Genomic DNA, 19,411 nt, shown 5'->3' on the forward strand with positions numbered 1-19,411 from the left:
GTGAATCGTCTGCTGTGTGGTGCGAATCAACCTTTATCCCTATCCATAAAAAAAGATCACTGGCCATATGTAACAAAAACAGAATCAGTGCCCTTATTCCTCATGTAAGCAAAATCCTGCTACATATATTCAATTAACAACTGAAGAACTTTCTACTTTCAGAAATAGCCGAACAATACGGATTCGTACCAAGAAAAGGATCGATTGAGCAGATTTTGAACACCAGACAAATAACATAAAAACAAGGGAACACAATATACCAATGCTACTCTCTTTCGCCTCTGTTTTTCATAAAAAGGCTTTCGATTCTGTAAAATAGGATCATATCTGAAGTATAATGCAAAATATAGAATATATTATTACCACATAGGGAACCTAATAAGAAATCTGTGCGTTATAAAAATATAACCCCAGCGAAAGTTAAAGTAAATGCAATATACTCAAATGCGTTCAAAACAAAGAAAAGGAACAAAACCGGGCTGGATACTACCACGATTACTTTACAACTTATGTTCTGAAATAGTGAGAAAAGTACTAGACGAGTAGAATGGAGGAATCACTATAGAAGGCAGAACAATCAGTGACTTGCATTCATCAGATGATACAATTATACTAGCAGCGAATGAGGTATGGTATGGTATCGTATGGTATTGTGTGGTACATCGGGGCAGGTCCCACTTGTGAGCCTTTCAGACACTTAGACCTCATACTGTGGCTCCATTGTATCACCCCTATCATACGGACTAAGTGCATAGGAACCTGGTCTTAGGGGTTCCTTCTGCTCAGTATGCACCAAGCTCTCATGTCTGCGTGCCAGAATCAGCAGGTGAGTAAATGAGGTTGAAATGATTATTACTACCCAATGACTAAGCCGGATAAGAAAGTAATTTGGATTTTATGTTGGAAAACAGAAAGGTTAATTTAAAGAGAAGGGTAGGTATTTAACAGTTATTTCCGGATACCTATAACACGTAGTATACGTCCATCAAGTTAGCAGAACAAAGTCATCAGAACACAGTTATTCTTATATCATAATTAAGTGTTAATAAAATGCAAATTTAATGTTCCAAAAAAAATGTATTGCTTTTTTTTACGTTATCGCATGTTCTGCTAACTTGATAATCAAGCTAGCAGAACAGTAGTTCAAAAATTTGATAAATCATCTATAATTGAATGCCAAAGTATTTTCTGAATTAAATGCAAATTTAGTGTTCCAAGAAAATATGTATTGCTCTTTTTATTAAAAAGTTATCGCATGTTCTGCTAACATGATAATGAAGCTAGCAGAACAGTAGTTCAAGAAGTTGATAAATCCTTTATAATTAAATATCAAAATATTCCCTGAATTAAATGGAAATTTGATGCTCCAAGAAAAAATTGATTGCCCTTTTTTTAAGTTATCGCATGTTCTGCTAACTCGATAATCAAGCTAGCAGAACAGTAGTTCAAAACTTGATGAATCATTTATAATTGAATGCCAAAGTATTAGCTGAATTAAATGCAAATTTAATATTCCAAGAAAAAATTTATTGCTCTTTTTATTAAGTTATCGCATGTTCTACTACTAAAATCTACTATAATATGTTTTACCAGATTCTAAAATCTTCTAGATTTGAAATTTTCCCACTAAATCACAAGAAATTCTACTAGATCTAGTAGAAAATCTACTAAATTGGCAACCCTGAATATGGTACAAAAACATCTATTGTGCAGTGAAGGAGAATGGCTCTAGAGTTTCTAATCGCATCTGATTGTGGTAGTAATTATTATATCATTATTATAGCTTAATATCAACTTAGCAGAACAGGCGATAACTTAAAAAAAACAGCAATAAAGTTTTTCTTGGAACATTAAATTTACATTTAATTCAGAGAATACTCTGGTATTCAATTATAATAAATGATTTATCAATTTTTTAACGACTCTTCTGCTATCAAACTAGCAGAACATGGGATAACTTTTTAAAAATACAGAGCAATAAACTTTTTCTTGGAACACTAAATTTGCATTTAATTCAGAGAATACTTTGGCATTCAATTAACTATAAATGATTTATCAATTTTCGAACTATTGTTCTGCTAGTTTGATTATGAAGTTAGCAGAACATGCGATAAATTAAAAAAAAAGAGCAATAATTTTTTTCTAGGAATATTAAATTTTATTAAGAAGTTAATAAAGCGTGGGAATTTTACCAATAACTAATACCAAAAGCAGATGCGATTAGAAACTGTAGAGCCATTTTCCTTCACTGCACAATAGAAGTTTTTATACCATATTCAGGGTTGCCAATTTAGTAGATCTTCTACTAAATCTAGTAGAATTTCTTGTGATTTAGTGGGAAAATTTTAAATCTAGTAGATTTTAGAATCTGGTAGAAAATATAGCAGATTTTAGTAGTCGAACATGCGATAACTTAAAAAAAAAGAGCAATACATTTTTTCTTGAAACATTAAATTTGCATTTAATTCAGAGAATACTTTGGCAACTACTGTTCTGCTAGCTTGGTTATCAAGTTAGCAGAACATGTGATAACTGTAAAAAAAGAGCAATAAATTTTATCTTGGTACATTAAATTGGCATTTTATTTACACTTAATTATGTTATAAGAATAACTGTGTTCTGCTGACTTTATTCTGCTAACTTGATGGACGTATATAGTATGCAGACCTGATCACGTTATCAGCCAATATATTAAGAACAATACAGAGGTCCATCAAACGAGCCATGTTATTAGTATCTCTGAGAGAACATAATATACGAAATAAAGACGCGCGAAGCAGTACGAATGTGAAAGAGGAAATTGGAAGAATTGCACAAATGAAATCGAATTTTTTATTATGACACGTGGTACGACAGGACAACGATAGATGGACGAGAATTATGGTACATTGTGTGATTTTTTAATTGTTTGACTATAAAACACCCCAAATTACTAACAAACTTTCTTTTCAACAGAAAAATGAAATTTTTTCCTCAGTGTAATCCACTGAAAAAACAGTGCAGCATTTATACATGACAGTTTGAGTTTTTCTGAGAATGAATAGAGATATACCACAAGACAAATTTGTTTGCTGCCCAAGTATTAACCTATTATTGAACTGAACATTGTCATCTTTATGTTTTGTTTAGACCGCCAGCCACTTCCAGTTTTTATATCGACACTATCAACTAATTACACTTTTTCTCTAAAACCTATTTGTTTCCAATTTCCTCTTTACGTAAAAAGGAGTTCTAAGTAAAATTATTAATGAATTTTATGACTTTGCCAATAGGCGAAAGAATAAAGCATTTAACCTCTAACTTTGTTAAAGTAAGAACACGGCGAATAGATTTTTCTTATTTCATGGATTCAATAATTCATTGTCAAAAGTAGTGTTAATATCGTTGATTAAAACCAATCAACGCTTATATTCTGTTATAAATATTCACACCTTAATACCTTAGGTCATATTCGGTAATTTTTTGTCTGTATTGAATTTTAGGTTTAATTGACTTTTAGGATTATTCCTTATAGTACGGGAGTAAAGTATGCCAAATTGGCAGTTACTCGAGCGTTATGGGGACCTATTGGGTTGTGAAGATTAGGCCCCAAAACTAAAAAAAGTTAAATAAAGATTTCCATATTTCCTCTTTTTAAATTAATTTTCCATTTCCAACAATCGTTTTTTCCGATTATAGCGTCATCTATCCATAATTAAAAATATCTCGAATAAAAGTTACTTATTTTTACGTAAAGAATCTAAATCTGCAATAAAAAATGGAGGCTCCTATTTAATATTTTAAAGTAGCCCCCCACTCCACTTCCGTGGGGTCGTGTTTGGTGCCATTCGATATATTTTTCAAAAATATTGAATAACTACTTGTATTTTTCAGTTTTTAAATCTGATGTTCATTTCGCGAAATTGTGGGGTTCGTATGTAAAATTTTAATTTACCCCCACCCCTCTCCGTGGGGGTCGTGTTTGGTACCATTCGATAGATTTTTGAAAAATATTGAACACGTATTTTTTAGTTTTTCGATCTGACGTTTATTTCGCGAAATATTCGCTTGTTCTTGGTGAAACTTTGTGGCTAGCCCATTTTCTCACGCCCCACCCAAATCGTCAGATTTTTGAAATATACACTGTTTTGCATGTACTTAACGTACCTTGTCTGAAGATTTCGAATTTTTCTAAGGATAGAACTCCCCTGTATTAACAACGGCCAATATATGGTAGAGGTACTTTTAAATAGTACAATATTTCTCCCCATGTGATAATCTGAGGCGCTCGAGTAATTGCAATCCCCGCTTGGGCTCCCCTAGCATTAAAATATCTTTTTGAATAAATTACTCGTAACAGAAAAATATCATTCTTATGCCATTGGCAAATTTTATTTTTAATTTAGTCCTTTAATTCTCATAACCTATTTCAAGAAGGGTTTTTGCGATGGTTCTATTATTATGTCTATATCTATGTTGCTACGGAATAAGTTGTGAAATCTTATTACTTCTTCTATTTGGTATCAGTTAATTACGTATTTAATTATTGATTTAAAGCCCAACACCGAAAGGTACGAATGGGCTTAACTGATTAAATAAAATAAATAAAATTATTGATTTATTTAACTCTTTAGAATGCATTTATCTTCTTAGATTTTTTTCTTAGGCACAGTATACGACCGATGAACACTGAAGATGAATTCACCCTTCAAGCCAATCTGATTTACACCAAACCTGGCTGGCAAATGACGACCGAGCCTGCGTTCATAACATCCAATCACAGTACGCAGCAAGGAGAAGTATCTGGTTTGCTAAACTGGCAGTTGACTACTGAATCCAGCATAATAACTAAACAAAAGAAGCCTACTAAAACTAAAAATAAGCCTACGAAGAAACCTGTCCAAAGCGTGCCTGATAAATATTTTACAAAATACTCTTTTAAGCCTACGAAGCCTACAACTACTAAAAGGTAAGACTATGAATCTATTAATGTTTATATTATTTAAATATCGCTTTTCATTAATGTTCCGCTTTTGTGTTTTTGTTGTATATATTTGAGATTTCATAAGTGTAGAAAAGTTTAATGTAAAATCAAAAGTTGGTGTGGTATATAGATTTGTTTACTTGTTGAAACCGTGAATTAAAATAATTTTTGGTAATAGAATAATGTAATAATTGAAGGGCTTAGTGTGAAATAATACCAAGCATAAAAGTAAAAAGTAGAGGAAATGTGTTTTAAAGTTCGGAAATTTTTTATAAAATCCGGTAATACAATAATTATAAACCGATTTGTAACCAGGTAACCGCAAAAGCGTCATTTTTTTATTTTTACGGTAAAATTGCGATTTTGACAATGTTCACCCACATAAAATTGAAAATAAACCTCATTTTCGTTTTCAGCACCATCAAAAACATACAGTATGACTAAAATTGGCCATTCACCTCTCCGTGGTCAGTATCTCGAGAAATAGTTTTTTTTTGGGTGTGCCGCTCATCTATTATTAGTATTTTATATTTTTACTGTGGTACTATTAATAGTACCACAGTACTATATAGCCTTCCTATATAATTTATACTATAAATCTGAACAAATGTTAAATTTTTTTGCCAGTTTTATTCAACATAAACGAGTAGTTTCATGTGTTTGACCAATTAGTTCAACATTCTCGCCACTTTTCTTCGTCTACATTATACTTGTTTACTTTGATTTGTTTCCTACTTTTTAGCGTTTTTCCTTTTCTAATGTTGTGTTTTCCTTAAGTCGTTTTCTTTCTCAGCTATTTCTGACATTTTCAGCATAGAATTAAAGCAATTCCTTTTTTATTTTCTGGAATGCTTCTTGACTACTATATATTATTCGCTGTATTTTCTTTTTAGCGCCTTTGCTTCTTCGGTTGCTTCTTTTTGTAACATTTCTTTTATTATTGTCTTTCTTTCTTCTATTAGTTGTGTTGTAATGTGTCTCGGGTTATCCATTTTTTGGGTTTTTGACATTATATCATTACAGCTCCTTCTTTTCTTATTTTGAAGTGTTGCTGTTTGGTTTATTTTGAGTCTTTGTGTAAACTTGATTCTTGTTTTTACATGCTGAAAAGTTATATATCTTCTTCTTCTATTTATCTTCTGATTTTTGTCTTTGGATATTTTCATCTTTATTTCGGCACTGACTATCATGTAATATAGTCTTGCATCTGATCCTCATCGGCTCCTAACATCTTGTATTAAATTTTCTATTTTGACTGGATCAGTTCATTTGATTTCTGTATCATGTTTCTTGGTGTTTTTTGTGCTTAAGGATTCTTCCACCTATTATAGTCTGGTTTGTGCATAAAACTGTATTAGCCGACTTACATTATCAATTATTTCTTCTGATCCTTCTTTTCCCATGAATGAATTATGTCCTTACGTCCTAGGGCCGGCGTAGCTCAGGCGGTAGGATGTCTAACTCGCATGCTGGTAGGCCGGGGTTTGAAACCCAGCGCCGCCGGCGAGAACAGCTAAACATTTTTAAAAATGTCCATTGGCCCCAGGTCTGAATAAAATTAGTACCTTTGGTAAAATCAGATTTGGTAAAATCTCGGTAATATAATTCCTTAAGATATTGCCTCCTATTGTAAGAGAGCATTTTTCCTTTTTCTGACATCATCATTGCAATGCCTTTGTTATGTTAATCGTTTATTAGCAAACATATACCACCACATTTTTTTACTCATTACCACATTCCTCAGGGCTTCGTCAATATATTATGAAATTGGGGAAAGGCAGTTATCTTAAGTCTTTTGTTGTCATGAAGTCGCGTGATATTCTATTGCTGGTTTTATTCTGGCTCTTGCACCTATACATAATTATTTCATAGCGCTTATTACAATCGCGTTTATGAAATTTTCTTCAAAGTCTCTCCATAGTAGTTCTATATCGGTACAATATCACATGCTTTTTTTCAGATTTACTCGTAACTCTTTTACTGTATCTACTTTACTGCACTTTTGTGATCTTACGGTCTTTTAGCTTTGTATCATATTTAATTTGATTACAATTTTAAAGTTAAACATGGATCACAAATAATACATAATATAGACTATTATTGGCATATTTTGTTCTTTTTCTATTTGACGTAACTTAATTATCTGCACATATTTATGGTTCCTAAAAAAGTAACATTTTTATTCAAAAATCATGCGATTATTATAATTGTATGACATATTTCATGTCAATTTTATTTTACATAATGATCATAAAATCTATATTTTGAAATTTTAGGCCAGAAGCACTGAGGCCCCAATTGATTACATCACTATCGGAAAAAGTTACACCGATGCCAACTCAAGTGCCTTCATCAACTTCTGGTGGTGTAACTATGTCAACAACCTCAGCAGCTAGTGTTGATATACGTATGTATACATAAAGTGATATTTACGTATGTAGTCCTTTAGTTACTTGTGTATTGTAAATTGCATATTAAAATTATTTATGTAAGGGTGAAATTTGTTATTGCCGTGAAGGTTAACATACCAAATACGTAAAAATCATGCGTGGAGAGAGACAAGGTTGTATTTTGTCTCCTCCGATATTCAATTTCTACTCTGAAAGAATATTTAGCGAAACTGTGTACACAACTGAAAACGGCATTATACTAAACGGGCAACGCAAAAACAACATGAGGTATGCAGATGACATCCTAGAATCTGCAAACAACCTAGAAGACCTACAAGTCATTATGAACAAAATCACGTTTTACAGTCAACCGTATGAACTAAACATAAACATAACGAAGACAAAGCTTATGATTAGAGCTCGGGAAATATGCACTTAAAAACCCTAAAATATGCATGCATATATGCACAAAAAACAGTTGAAAAAATATTTCAATTGTTTTTTGTGCATATTTGCATGCATATTTTAGGGTTTTTATGTGCATAGGGTTTTAGGGTTTTTAGGGTTTTTAGTGCATATTATGCACTAAAATATGCTTTTATGCATATAAATAAAAGACACTTTGTTGGTTTCCCCAAGGTGTTTAATTTTTTCAGTTAATGAATTGATAATTTCAATACTTTCGTCTAATGAAATATTTCGCTTTTTTAATTTAGTAACTGATTCAGCAATATTTACAAAATTGGTTTGTATATGTGCCAAATTACTTTCTACTAACGGTTCATTAAGACATCCAAACACTGTTTATAGCACCTGAGCTATCTACATCGAAACTACAAATGACGTCTCTAATTCACTCAAAATTATTAGTTATGAAATTTACAGAATTTAGCCATGTTCCCCATTACATCTAGTCATCACAGGTTCAGGCGGTAAAGGCACATTAGGTAAACAATCTTTATACACCTCTACTCGCAGAGGGGCTTTTAATTTTTTTATATTTAATACAAGGGTATTGGCCATTGGGAATTCTGTCCTTACAGTTTTTGCTACTTTATTTAAAGCATGTGCTAAACAAGTAACGTGTATTAAATTTGGAAAAAATAGTTTTAAATGTTGTCCAGCTTTGATCGTATATTATGGCGCAGCATCACTTAACAATAACACACATTTTTCCGTTAGTATCGGTTGAGTAAAAAAAAGTTACTCAGACATTAATTTCCAAATCTACAAATACTTAGTTACATTGTTCGTTTTTTGCACCTCCTTAACGGAAACTAATATGCTAATACCAATAAGGGGTATTTAAGAGGGATATTTTTACCTACCTCGTTAAATTGCATTACTTATATCCTCAGATATTTGTCCATATTATAATATATCTGAAAATATACACTTTAAATAAATGCATATGCATTTATGTATACAATTTATACAAAATATGCAAATATGCACTTAAAATGCATATTGCATATTTCCCGAGTTCTACTTATGATCATTAGCAAGAAAAAATAATGGAAGACGTCAATCAAACCCCTGTAGAAAGAGTGAGGCACTACAACTACCTCGGCTACATTATAAGACCACAAATCAAGGAATAGGAGAGCGCACGGACAACCTCTCTCTTGGCATAAAACTAAGAATATGCCGCAAAATGAATACAGATATAATACCTTCCTACAAGGGAGATCCAGAGAGCAGAAGACATTCTGGTTAAAGAACCTCAGAACCTGGTTTAACAAAATATCTGTGCAAATTTTCCGCACTGCTGTAGATAAGATAAAGATTGCTAATCGACTATACTCGTCACTGACATAGGTACACATTAATTAGATAAAGAAAAAGTATGCTACGAAAATATCGAATGTTTTGCAGTCATTAATTATTTTAATGTAGGAGCGAAAGTGATAGACAAAGATTAATAAAGAGGAGTAGAGCGATAGTCACTAAATTCAATATTTTTAAAGCAAAACATGATGTGTCAAGAACCGCTAAACTACGAGACTACGAGACAGTTATTAGAACCACACTGACGCATTCCAACGAAACGTGAATCATAAACTATCAAGAAGAAAAAAAATAGAAATCTGGGAATGGAATATTTCCACAAAAATCTTCGAAGGAATCCAGACGGCAGAGAATATTTGGAGAAGACGAATAAATAAAGAAATAATGAGGATATATGGAAAATCAATAATGAATGCGAAAATACGAGCCCAAAGAGCTAGATGGCTTGGTCACATTATACGAATGCCAGAGAACCGAAATATTAATACTTAAGAAGGGAGAAATTGGTAAAAAATAAGAGGACATCCAGAGAAGAAGTGGTTGGATGCAGTAAAGTAGTAAAACAATTTATTGGCCCACAGATACACCTAAGTTCGCTGACCTAACACATGTCTATATTAAGAATACGCTGGTAAATTAGACGGGTCGATGGATAAGCAGTACAGTAAGAGATGGCAACTTACATTTGGGTAATATTCATTTTATTAATCCCTTCCAGAATGCATTGATAATAACACCGGAAAATTTCGATAACAAAATAAAAATGTTTAATACTAGATACGAAACAGTGTTTAATACTAGATACGAAATATATTAAACAAGCCGCTATAACAATCTAGGAAAAAGTCCCAACTGGAATACGACCACGTAGACCCCCACGACTCAGGTGGCGAGATATAGCAGGAGACCTGAAAGGTGTAGGCGTGGAGAACTGGATGGATATTGCTCAAGACCGAGAAGCGTAAATGTATGTTGCCGAGTCGGCTAAAACACACAAAGGGTTGTAACGCCACGGAGTATAACAATCTAATAATTCCGATTTTAAAGCAGTATCAAGCTCTTTACGAAATATTTTAGAATTCTTTCTCCTTTTTCTAAATACCTCTTATGTATATCTACCTATTTATTAAATATCCAGTTATCAATTTTGTTAAATTATTATTATGTGTTTATTTTAAGCTTGTGGAGTACCTCAAATGTTCACCAAACCCCAAACGAGAATAGTGGGAGGAAAAAACGCACCTTTCGGGCGGTGGCCCTGGCAGGTCTGTATATGGTTTGGCAGTTTAATAATACTATATTCAATGTGAATTAACCACAACGTTAGTTAAAAATACGTTTATTTTTCATTGCCATTTCTTACTTGGAAATACAAAAATATGGAAGATTTTTTTAAAACTACCACGTAACAAAACAAAACAATTTGTGTAATTTATATTTTAAGAACTATTTCCAAAATGAAAATCGAAACATCAAAATAAACGTATTTTTAACTGAAATTGTGGTAAACTCAATCAAAAATAGTAGACATTATTTTTTGACTTTTCATTTTTAAAATTAAATGCTATAAATGACACTTTAAAATGATTTTATTATTAAGAGGACTAGAAATTTTATGGAAACTACTAATACAGTGGAACCTCGATTATCCGTCTCTCTATTAACCGTCACATCTGTTAACCGTCAGGGTCCATACATAAGTTATATTGTATACATAAGTAAAAATTTAGTCATCAATTCATTTTGTTTGAGCATTGCGATAAGTCAAGCGAAATTCGTTGAAATGTGCACGTGCAGTTATGCCACCACCGCATTTTTTATGCGTAATTTTTGTTTTTATTCAGGGCTCTGGATTAAATTTCAATTTAAATAGGTAATGATAAATGATACCCTGCTTTTAGAGTTCTATTTTTAGAATCGCAAGCCGAAAATAAAAACGCACAGCACAATAATAATTATTATTAGTCAATATCTGTGTGTCACCATAATTCAGTGTGTCACCATAATACTATGAATTTTTATTTTTTTTAATGTTCTGTTAACCGTCTTTTCGATTATCCGTCATACCCTTGGTCTGGTGCCCTGGCGGATAATCGAGGTTCCACTGTATACGGTATCCCTGAAAGTAATATTCTTGGCTAACCTTCTATTTACCATACATATCCGACATACCTATCACAAACGAAACTAATTGGCACGTCTTCATCTATCCTGCTTCGTAAGTTGAATATAGAACTCCCCATATTCCTTCCAGCTCTGTCATTCTTGAGTCTCTTGCAGTCAATTCCCAGCGATTGTTTTGTCTGTCCATTGTATCCATGTACTGTCCTTTTTATTACCTCATTTCTAACCCTGTCTTAGAGAGTCATACCAAATAACATCCAGTCCATTTTTTTTACTACTCTGAGCTGGTTGCTGTGGGTTGGGTTAAGAAATTGATTCGTCGCCGTAAGTCATGATTTGTACAAACTGATCAAACGTCATCTTTTTAAAATAATTCTGCATGTTACTCTTGAAGATGCCTGATAAAGCTTCAAATTGAATGCATAAACCTTATAGAAGATCGGAATGTCGGAAGATCTTAGAACAGGCCAAGACCTGCAAAGGGTTTTCATGGATTGATGATGGTGAATATTTGACAAAACAGCATAATAAAACTTGTCTTGATTTAAGTTTGATGTGCATAAACATTATGGCTTACAGGTAATCCTTAACCAACATAACCCCCTTTACATTTCACGTTTTAGGTATCAGTCAGGAGAACTTCTTTTTTTGGATTTTCAAGTACACATAGATGTGGAGGTGCAGTTTTGAATGAAAACTGGATGGCGACAGCCGGACATTGTGTTGATGAGTAAGTATATTATATGTGTTAGGTAAATTTAAAATCTAAATATTTTGTATTTCTTGTTTTTCACCTTGAAACAATTCCACAAAAAGAAATTTGAAAAGTTACCACTTAGGTTTCAAAGTGTTATCATCTAAGAATCTTTTAAATATCTTAATTTGCGTAGACCATTTAAATAGGTACTAAAAATGGAACAATTTAGTCAATTCAAATTAGGTAAAATTAACTTAGGAAAGCATCATTAGATGAGAATAATGTGATCACGGCGGTCCACCTTGTGCAAAAATATATAGAATATTTTTTATTATTAATATATAAAAAATAGGAATAGCATGGTTCATCTAAAAAAAAATTTTTACACTAGGCCCGTACCCAACAGATGAAGAAAAAATGAACATGGAAAAGCGTATTTCTGACTATGGTCCATTGTTTAAATAGGAGGAGTGATTTGAACGAACGCGCGAAAAGTAATGCCTGCTGATTAGTCAAAATAAAGCCGAATTCACACATAAGCAATATCTGTCAAATTTTAAAGTTTGTTTGAAGTGTCATTATTGAGAACTATTGAGTTATCTATTTTTATCCATAGAGGTATATATTAACATAGAATGAGCCTAACCTCCGCGCTTCCTGACGACAAGATCTCTTGGACTGGGTTTGTGGTATCTCTTGGACTGGTAAGTATGATTATAGGCACGGAAGGGGAGGACAACTGTCGCAGCTTTTCTATGCCGTAAGAGTGAAACAGCATTAATAAAAAAAAAGATGGTGTCGTCACTTCGCTCTGAATGACGTCTATGATAATATATAAGTCTATGTTTTTGTCGTGTTAATATTTTGATCTTTTCGTGATTATTCTTGACATTTTTATTGGAAATTATTCTTCTTATAACTTTACTTGGATATTTTTATTTAAATATTAAACTAATTTTAAGTCTTTAAATAATACAAAAATTAAAAATAACCTAATACATCATTGTAGCATCCCCGCATTTGCTTTTCCCTTCATGAATTGTAGATTGTCTATGAAACGTTAGATTTTTACACAAATTTTTAATTTTCTTTTTATCATATTTTAATACTAATTATCCTATTTCCAAAGAAGACAAATCCAAAGACATAAAAATTATAAGAAATATATGTATTTACTAAAAACTCCAATATATTTTTTTCACACTTCATTTCACTTTACTTCTTACTGTCGTTTTTATAAAAATTCACTCTCAGCATGTTTTCCAATCGCGCCTAAAGAAGTATACCTTCAAAAACATTCAAAATAATTTCTTGTCAAAAATTAGGATGTTTTGAAAATTGCCGCCCAAATATGTTTACCCGGTGTAAATCAGTCTTCTTATGTTACTCCTCCTATTTAAAAAACGAACCATAGTCCATAGTAGATAATATTTAAGAAAATCACAGCCAAGTGAGAATAAAGCATAACTTAAAAGCCTGAGAAAACTAATAAGTATTTTTAAAAACTTTAAACGCAAAATTAAATAATAAGTTATTACCGAGGGCCGAAAGTCCCCTAGAATAAACAAAAAGTTTTTTTTGAATGAAATATTCTTATCCCTGTAACTTATTAAAATAAACATTATAGAAGTTTTCAGGGACTTTCGGCCCTCAATAAAAATGCAATCTTTCATTCTGCGTTTATATTTTTCAAAAATACTTAATAGTTTTCTCAAGATTCGAAAAAAATAAATACATTTAACACACATTGAACATTTTGACAGGCGACATTTTGCGCGTATGCCCTTAAGCATTTGTTATAGGCGAGCGGTTTACCCCTAAAATATACTTAGAAATGGAATTTACCGATTTTTTTTTAATTTCTACAGCACCAAATATTCTTTATTTGGTTCTATGTATTTTTTTAACGTTCACTTTTTTTAGATTATTCCAAATGGGACGGAATTTGCTAACAACCAAACATTTATAGTTCGAATATGCCTTTCGAGCAGTTTACTGCTAAGCGGACAGCTGTTGCCGCGATAAAGGCGCGAGACGCGTGGAAATGTTTTGCTTTGCCTTTGTTAAAATAATTTAACTATGTTTTTGGCAAGATAAAAACCACTTATCCTTGTGAATATATTCTTATTTGTACTTGAAGATTTAGTGATTATAAATCTTTGTGTATAGAATCGCAATTCATTCAGCAGTTTAAAAAAAAGATCGAAAAATCACCAATTTATGCATTTTTTCAACAAAAACATTTCAAACAACTCAAAGAAGACATTTTTCAAAAATAGAATATGTACAAAATACACTAAAAAAGGCGAAAAGTGTTTGTTTGAATAAGATTCATTTTCAAATTTGATTCCGCAGTGATTCGTGGTGAAATTGTTTTTTTTTTAGTTATTTGTAAATAACAATTTCCGGCTCATTTAAAAAAATTTTAAAAAATACATTAACTTTGAAAAATATGTTACAAAATCGAATAAAAACAGTTAGGTGCAGTAGAAATGCAAGAAAAATTTAGCCGGTTTATGTTCTGCTTATGGGGGTAAATCGTTTGCCTGCAAAATGTATTATGATTGAACACTTCGTCTCCGTGAAAATAAACCGACATAAGTGCAAAACATCGATTTTTGAGATATTGGTATCAAAATATTTCTCTTCTATCTTTGTCTATGTTTGCGCCAAACCGTTATAAAATTAAGGTCAAAAGAAAGTCCCACAAATGGCGTAAGGTCAGTTGGCATAATGTTTTAATCACCACTTTGCTTAACAGAAGACACACTTACTGCCCAATGCGTCGGTCGCTTCCTAAACTTTAAGATGAAAGGTTACGCATCATGCAAGTAAAACTGAATTATCTCATATTTTAGATCTAAGTTGTTGGCATATTTTGTCACTGCGGCTCAAGTGCAAATCGTGATCACATTTTTAAGTCATAGTGACATATCTGCATATTTCTCAGAATTTAGTCAGTTACCAGTTACCTGGTTATTTGCTATGAATACTTCAACAATAAATACTTTTATCCAAGCAAATGGTACCCCTAGTGTCCATTAAACTGTAATAAGCGATAAAAAATTAATTGCAAAATATTTGGAACGCTCTGGTGAAAAATGTCTCTTTTGGATTAATGCCAGTTTGATTTCGCAGCGGCGACCTGTTTGATTCAAAAAAATTCAGACTCCATACGTATACTGCATGGAAAATATAACCTCTTAACCCGCGAGTAGTCGCGCGGTGAGATAGAATCTCAATTTTTATCCTTTTTCGCGATAACTTGATGAAAAATTTTGCAATTTAGAAAAAATTTCGTAAGTGCCTCAAGGAAGGGTGTAGTAATGCGTAGGAATTTTTTTCTTCTTCTTCTTTTTGTGGAATTTATGGCTTTGGGGAGAGCCAATTAGCTTTAACCCGCGAGTAGTCGCGCCGTTAGATAGAATCTCACATTTCATCTTTTTTCGTAATACAGTAAAACCTGTCAGTAACGGCCACTAAAAATGAAAGAACTGTTGGCCTATATAGAAAGGTGGCCACTATTCCCAGTTTTTGTAGTCTACATATAATTGGATTGGGAAATTTTTAAACTGGCCGTTAGGACAGGTGGCCGATGTTGGCAGGTGGCCGTTAACACAGGTTTTACCGTACAGTAAAATTTGTCAGTAACGGCCACTAAAAATGAAAGCACTCTTGGCCGATATAGAAAGGTGAACGGTATTGCCAGTTTTTGTAGTCTACATATTATAATTGGTTTGAGAAATTTTTAAACTGGCCGTTAGGACAGGTGGCCGATGTTGGAATGTGGCCTGTAACACAGGTTTTTGTAACAAAATTGTTAGAAATATATATTTTCAATATAAAAAGTAGATAGAAATAGTAGTCCGTTCTTTAACGGTAAAATATTGCAAAACCTCTAAATTTTAAAGAACCGCTTGGATTGACATGAAATTTGGCATACACATAGCTAACAAGTCAAAGAAAAAAAGTGATATTGTGCCGATATGTGCTTTTGCCCCGGCGGTGGTTTTCACCCCCCCCCCCCTTGGGGGTGAAAAAATATTCGTCCAAAGTAAGTCAGGAAATGGATAAACTGACTAATTTTAAGTAACTTTTGTTCTATAGAGTTTTTTCACTAAGTCAATACTTTTCGAGTTATTTACCAGTGAATATATTCATTTTTTCAACAAAATAACCACGCTTTTAGACGGTTTTTCGCAAATAACTCAAATATTAAGTATTTTTCCGAAAAAACATTCTGAGCAAAAATATAGCCTGTAAATTTAAAAAAAAAATGGTGTACATATCACGTCTCTACACCTAGTACAAGCAGAGTTATAGCTAATTAAAAATAGGTTCATATTCGTCAAATTCCAAATGGAATACTTTAACGTGAAATAACCAAAAATGAAGCACATTTCGGGGAAAACTCATTAGAACTTCTTCAAAAATTAGTGTTCAAAAAAAACTTCATTTTTGTTTCATAAAAAAAATTTCTAGCATCAAAAATAAACACGTTACGCTCAAAATAAAGTTAGTCCTTTTTTTTTGGTAAAAAAATCGGGAAAATCACCCCTTAATTAGTACCTCAAATGAACTTAATCGTTACGACTTCACAAGTTTCTTGACTCGTGGATGTATTGTTTATATGATCTGTAAGTTTCATCGGTTCAAAGTCCTTATTTTTGAAAGGGCTGTAGTTAAAAGGGGTTGAACGAGTCACTGATCACGAATGTATGCAAATTTAGAAACACCAAATCTTAATCAATTTTGTCTAACAGAAAAACAAAAAAATACATGATATTCAGAAAAGCAATGCTGACTTTTTTTGTTTTTCGAGATTTTTGGTATCTCTAACAATTTTTAAGTTAGGTATTTAGAAAAAAAGCATATTTTTCAAAATTAAAATTTTTAAAAATTTTATTTTGAAACCAAATTTTTTCAAAAATAAGCACTTTGAATCGATGAAACTTACAGATGACATAAACACAACATAAGTAAAATAATTTGTGGAGCGGTAACGATTAATTTAATTGAAGTTGCTAATTAGGGCGTGGTCTTCCCGATTTTTTTTGCCAAAATAAAAGGGACCAACTTTATTTTGACCTTAACTTGCTTAAATTTAATGCTAGAAACTTTATATAAAAGCAGAAATAAAGCTTTTTTTAAACACTTTAAAAAAGTTAAAATGGTTTTCCCCAAAAAGTGCTTAATTTTTTGGATATTTTACTTCGAAATAATTCTGGTTCTACGAGGTCCAGAAACCTAACGCGTACACCATTTTCTTACTTTTTTACATGCTATATTTTTGCTAAAACGTTTTTTTCGACAAAATACTGACTTTTTAAGTTATTTTCGAAAAACCGTCTAAAAATGTAGTTATTTTGTTGAAAAATGAACATATTCACTCGCAAATAACTCAAAAAGTGTTAACTTGGCGAAAAACCTCTATTGAACAAAAGTTACTTAAAATTAGTCAGTTTATCCATTTCCGGACTCATTTTGGACATATATTTTTTCACTCCCAAGAGGGGGTGAAAGTCACCCCAGGGCAAAAGCCCACATCGGCACAATATCACTTTTTTCTTTGACATGTAAGCTATGCGTGTGCCAAATTTCATGTCAATCCAAGCAGTTCTTTAAAATTTAGAGCAGAAACCGTGAAGTATAGTACAAAATAAAAATTTGTTAATATACGTATTTTGAGATAGAATCTCACACGCGACTATCGACGTTACAGAAGTGAGCGCGACTACTCCCGGGTTAATAATATTTTCGTCTTAACATTGTAATAAGATTTATCTGTATTTATATTTTTAGCCTACTTACATCACAAATCCGTATAAGAGTAGGAGAATACGACTTTTCTAATATTCAAGAGCAGCTTCCTTACGTCGAACGGGGAGTTTCACAGAAGATAGTCCATCCGAAATACAACTACTTCACTTACGAATACGATCTTGCCTTAGTTCAAGTAGATAAACCACTGGAGTTCCTGCCACACATTTCGCCTATTTGCTTACCTGCCTCTAATGATTTACTTATAGGAGAAAACGCCACTGTAACTGGATGGGGTAGGCTTAGTGAAGGTGGTACTTTGCCTTCAGTTTTACAAGAGGTATCTATTATTTAATTTATTTTTTCTACGACCGTTTAATAACATGCTCATTATTCGCTATTTTTTCCTAGATAATAGCACCCATTACTGTACCCGTGAGTAATAATTCATTACTCACGGGCTGAAGTTACTCACGGGTCATTACTCACGGGCTGAAGTTAGATTCAAGTGACGCATGCCACTTTTAATATTAATCGTATATAAACTGCAAATAAAATTACTTAAAGTTGTTTATTTAATACAATAATTATTGTAATTTATGTCAATAAGTAACTTCGAAAAATTTTTAAAGGAATTTTAACTGTAACAATGTCAGTATATTTTTTACGTTTATATCTTGTTTACTAAAAATTTTGACGTTTATGTTAATTGGAATTTATACCTAATATTGTGTTTATTTTTCAAGTTATATTGTATTAAATATGTTATAACATTATGTATAGTTATATTATTATATTACATATAGTTAAATGTAAATATACAGTATTTCTCATGATCATCTTTCAGTGCGTCACAGTTTTTCGATTTCTTTCTAACGCATTAAATTGTATGTGACAGAAAAAAAGGCACGTCGGTGATTACACTTCGTCGGTGACATTTTTATAACATTTATTCTAGTTATTCTAGTTCTCGATAGATGGCGCCATAATAAAAAAATATTTTTTTTAATTAGATAATAATATTACAAATATAATCTGTATAATTGCAAGGAAATGAAAGGAACACATTTGATTTGTTTTTATTCCAAATTGAAGATAAAATGTGACAACTGTCAGATTTAACTAGAATGTCATGTTAGAATAAATGTCATAAATGTGTATTATCACGGACTTACCCTTTTTTGTCGCAAACTTCATCATCGTGAGTAATAGCCATCATTACATGCTCGTTGAATAATATACTATTATGTTTCATATTAATAATATAATAAGTAGTTTAAAAAAATGCAGGATCCTTTGTAAAAGGTATATTTAAAAGACCCCAATAAGAGTTACATCACATGGGGGAGGGGTCTTTTAAATATACCTTTTACAAAGGATCCTGTATTTTTTGTGATTTATGGTATACAGCCAGCTACAGGAATTTTATTTTCGTCGTGGATTTTTAGTTTAAAATTATGAACTGCATTAGATCTATATTGCATTTAATAAGACTAAGCTTAGTCTAAGCATCAAAGAGTTAAGGATTTTTAAAAAGATTCTTAGCTATATATATTTTTTCTATGGATGATATACAATGTGCAACTTCTCTCATTACTTACATACATTCAAAACGAACAATTTCTCAGGGTGTGAGAAAAGTCGGCCATTGAAGTGAGAAATATTTTTTCTCACGGGTTCCATACGTAG

The 19,411-nt window shown here is 32.1% G+C and overlaps 1 protein-coding gene across 2 annotated transcripts in view; it reads left to right on the plus strand.

Moving 5' to 3' along the window:
* The window catches only part of LOC114337315 (serine proteinase stubble), a 578,368-nt gene that overhangs the window by 546,058 nt on the left and 12,899 nt on the right, over positions 1–19,411 (plus strand). For both annotated transcript variants that reach the window (XM_050645522.1, XM_050645521.1), the window contains exons 7-11: positions 4,646–4,948; positions 7,240–7,370; positions 10,321–10,406; positions 11,889–11,995; positions 17,765–18,062. In XM_050645522.1, coding sequence (XP_050501479.1) covers positions 4,646–4,948; positions 7,240–7,370; positions 10,321–10,406; positions 11,889–11,995; positions 17,765–18,062 — 925 coding nt within the window. The remainder of the gene's footprint in view (positions 1–4,645; positions 4,949–7,239; positions 7,371–10,320; positions 10,407–11,888; positions 11,996–17,764; positions 18,063–19,411) is intronic.

This window comes from Diabrotica virgifera, chromosome 3 (genome assembly GCF_917563875.1).
Source record: "Diabrotica virgifera virgifera chromosome 3, PGI_DIABVI_V3a".
NCBI classification, from domain to species: Eukaryota; Metazoa; Arthropoda; class Insecta; order Coleoptera; family Chrysomelidae; genus Diabrotica; species Diabrotica virgifera.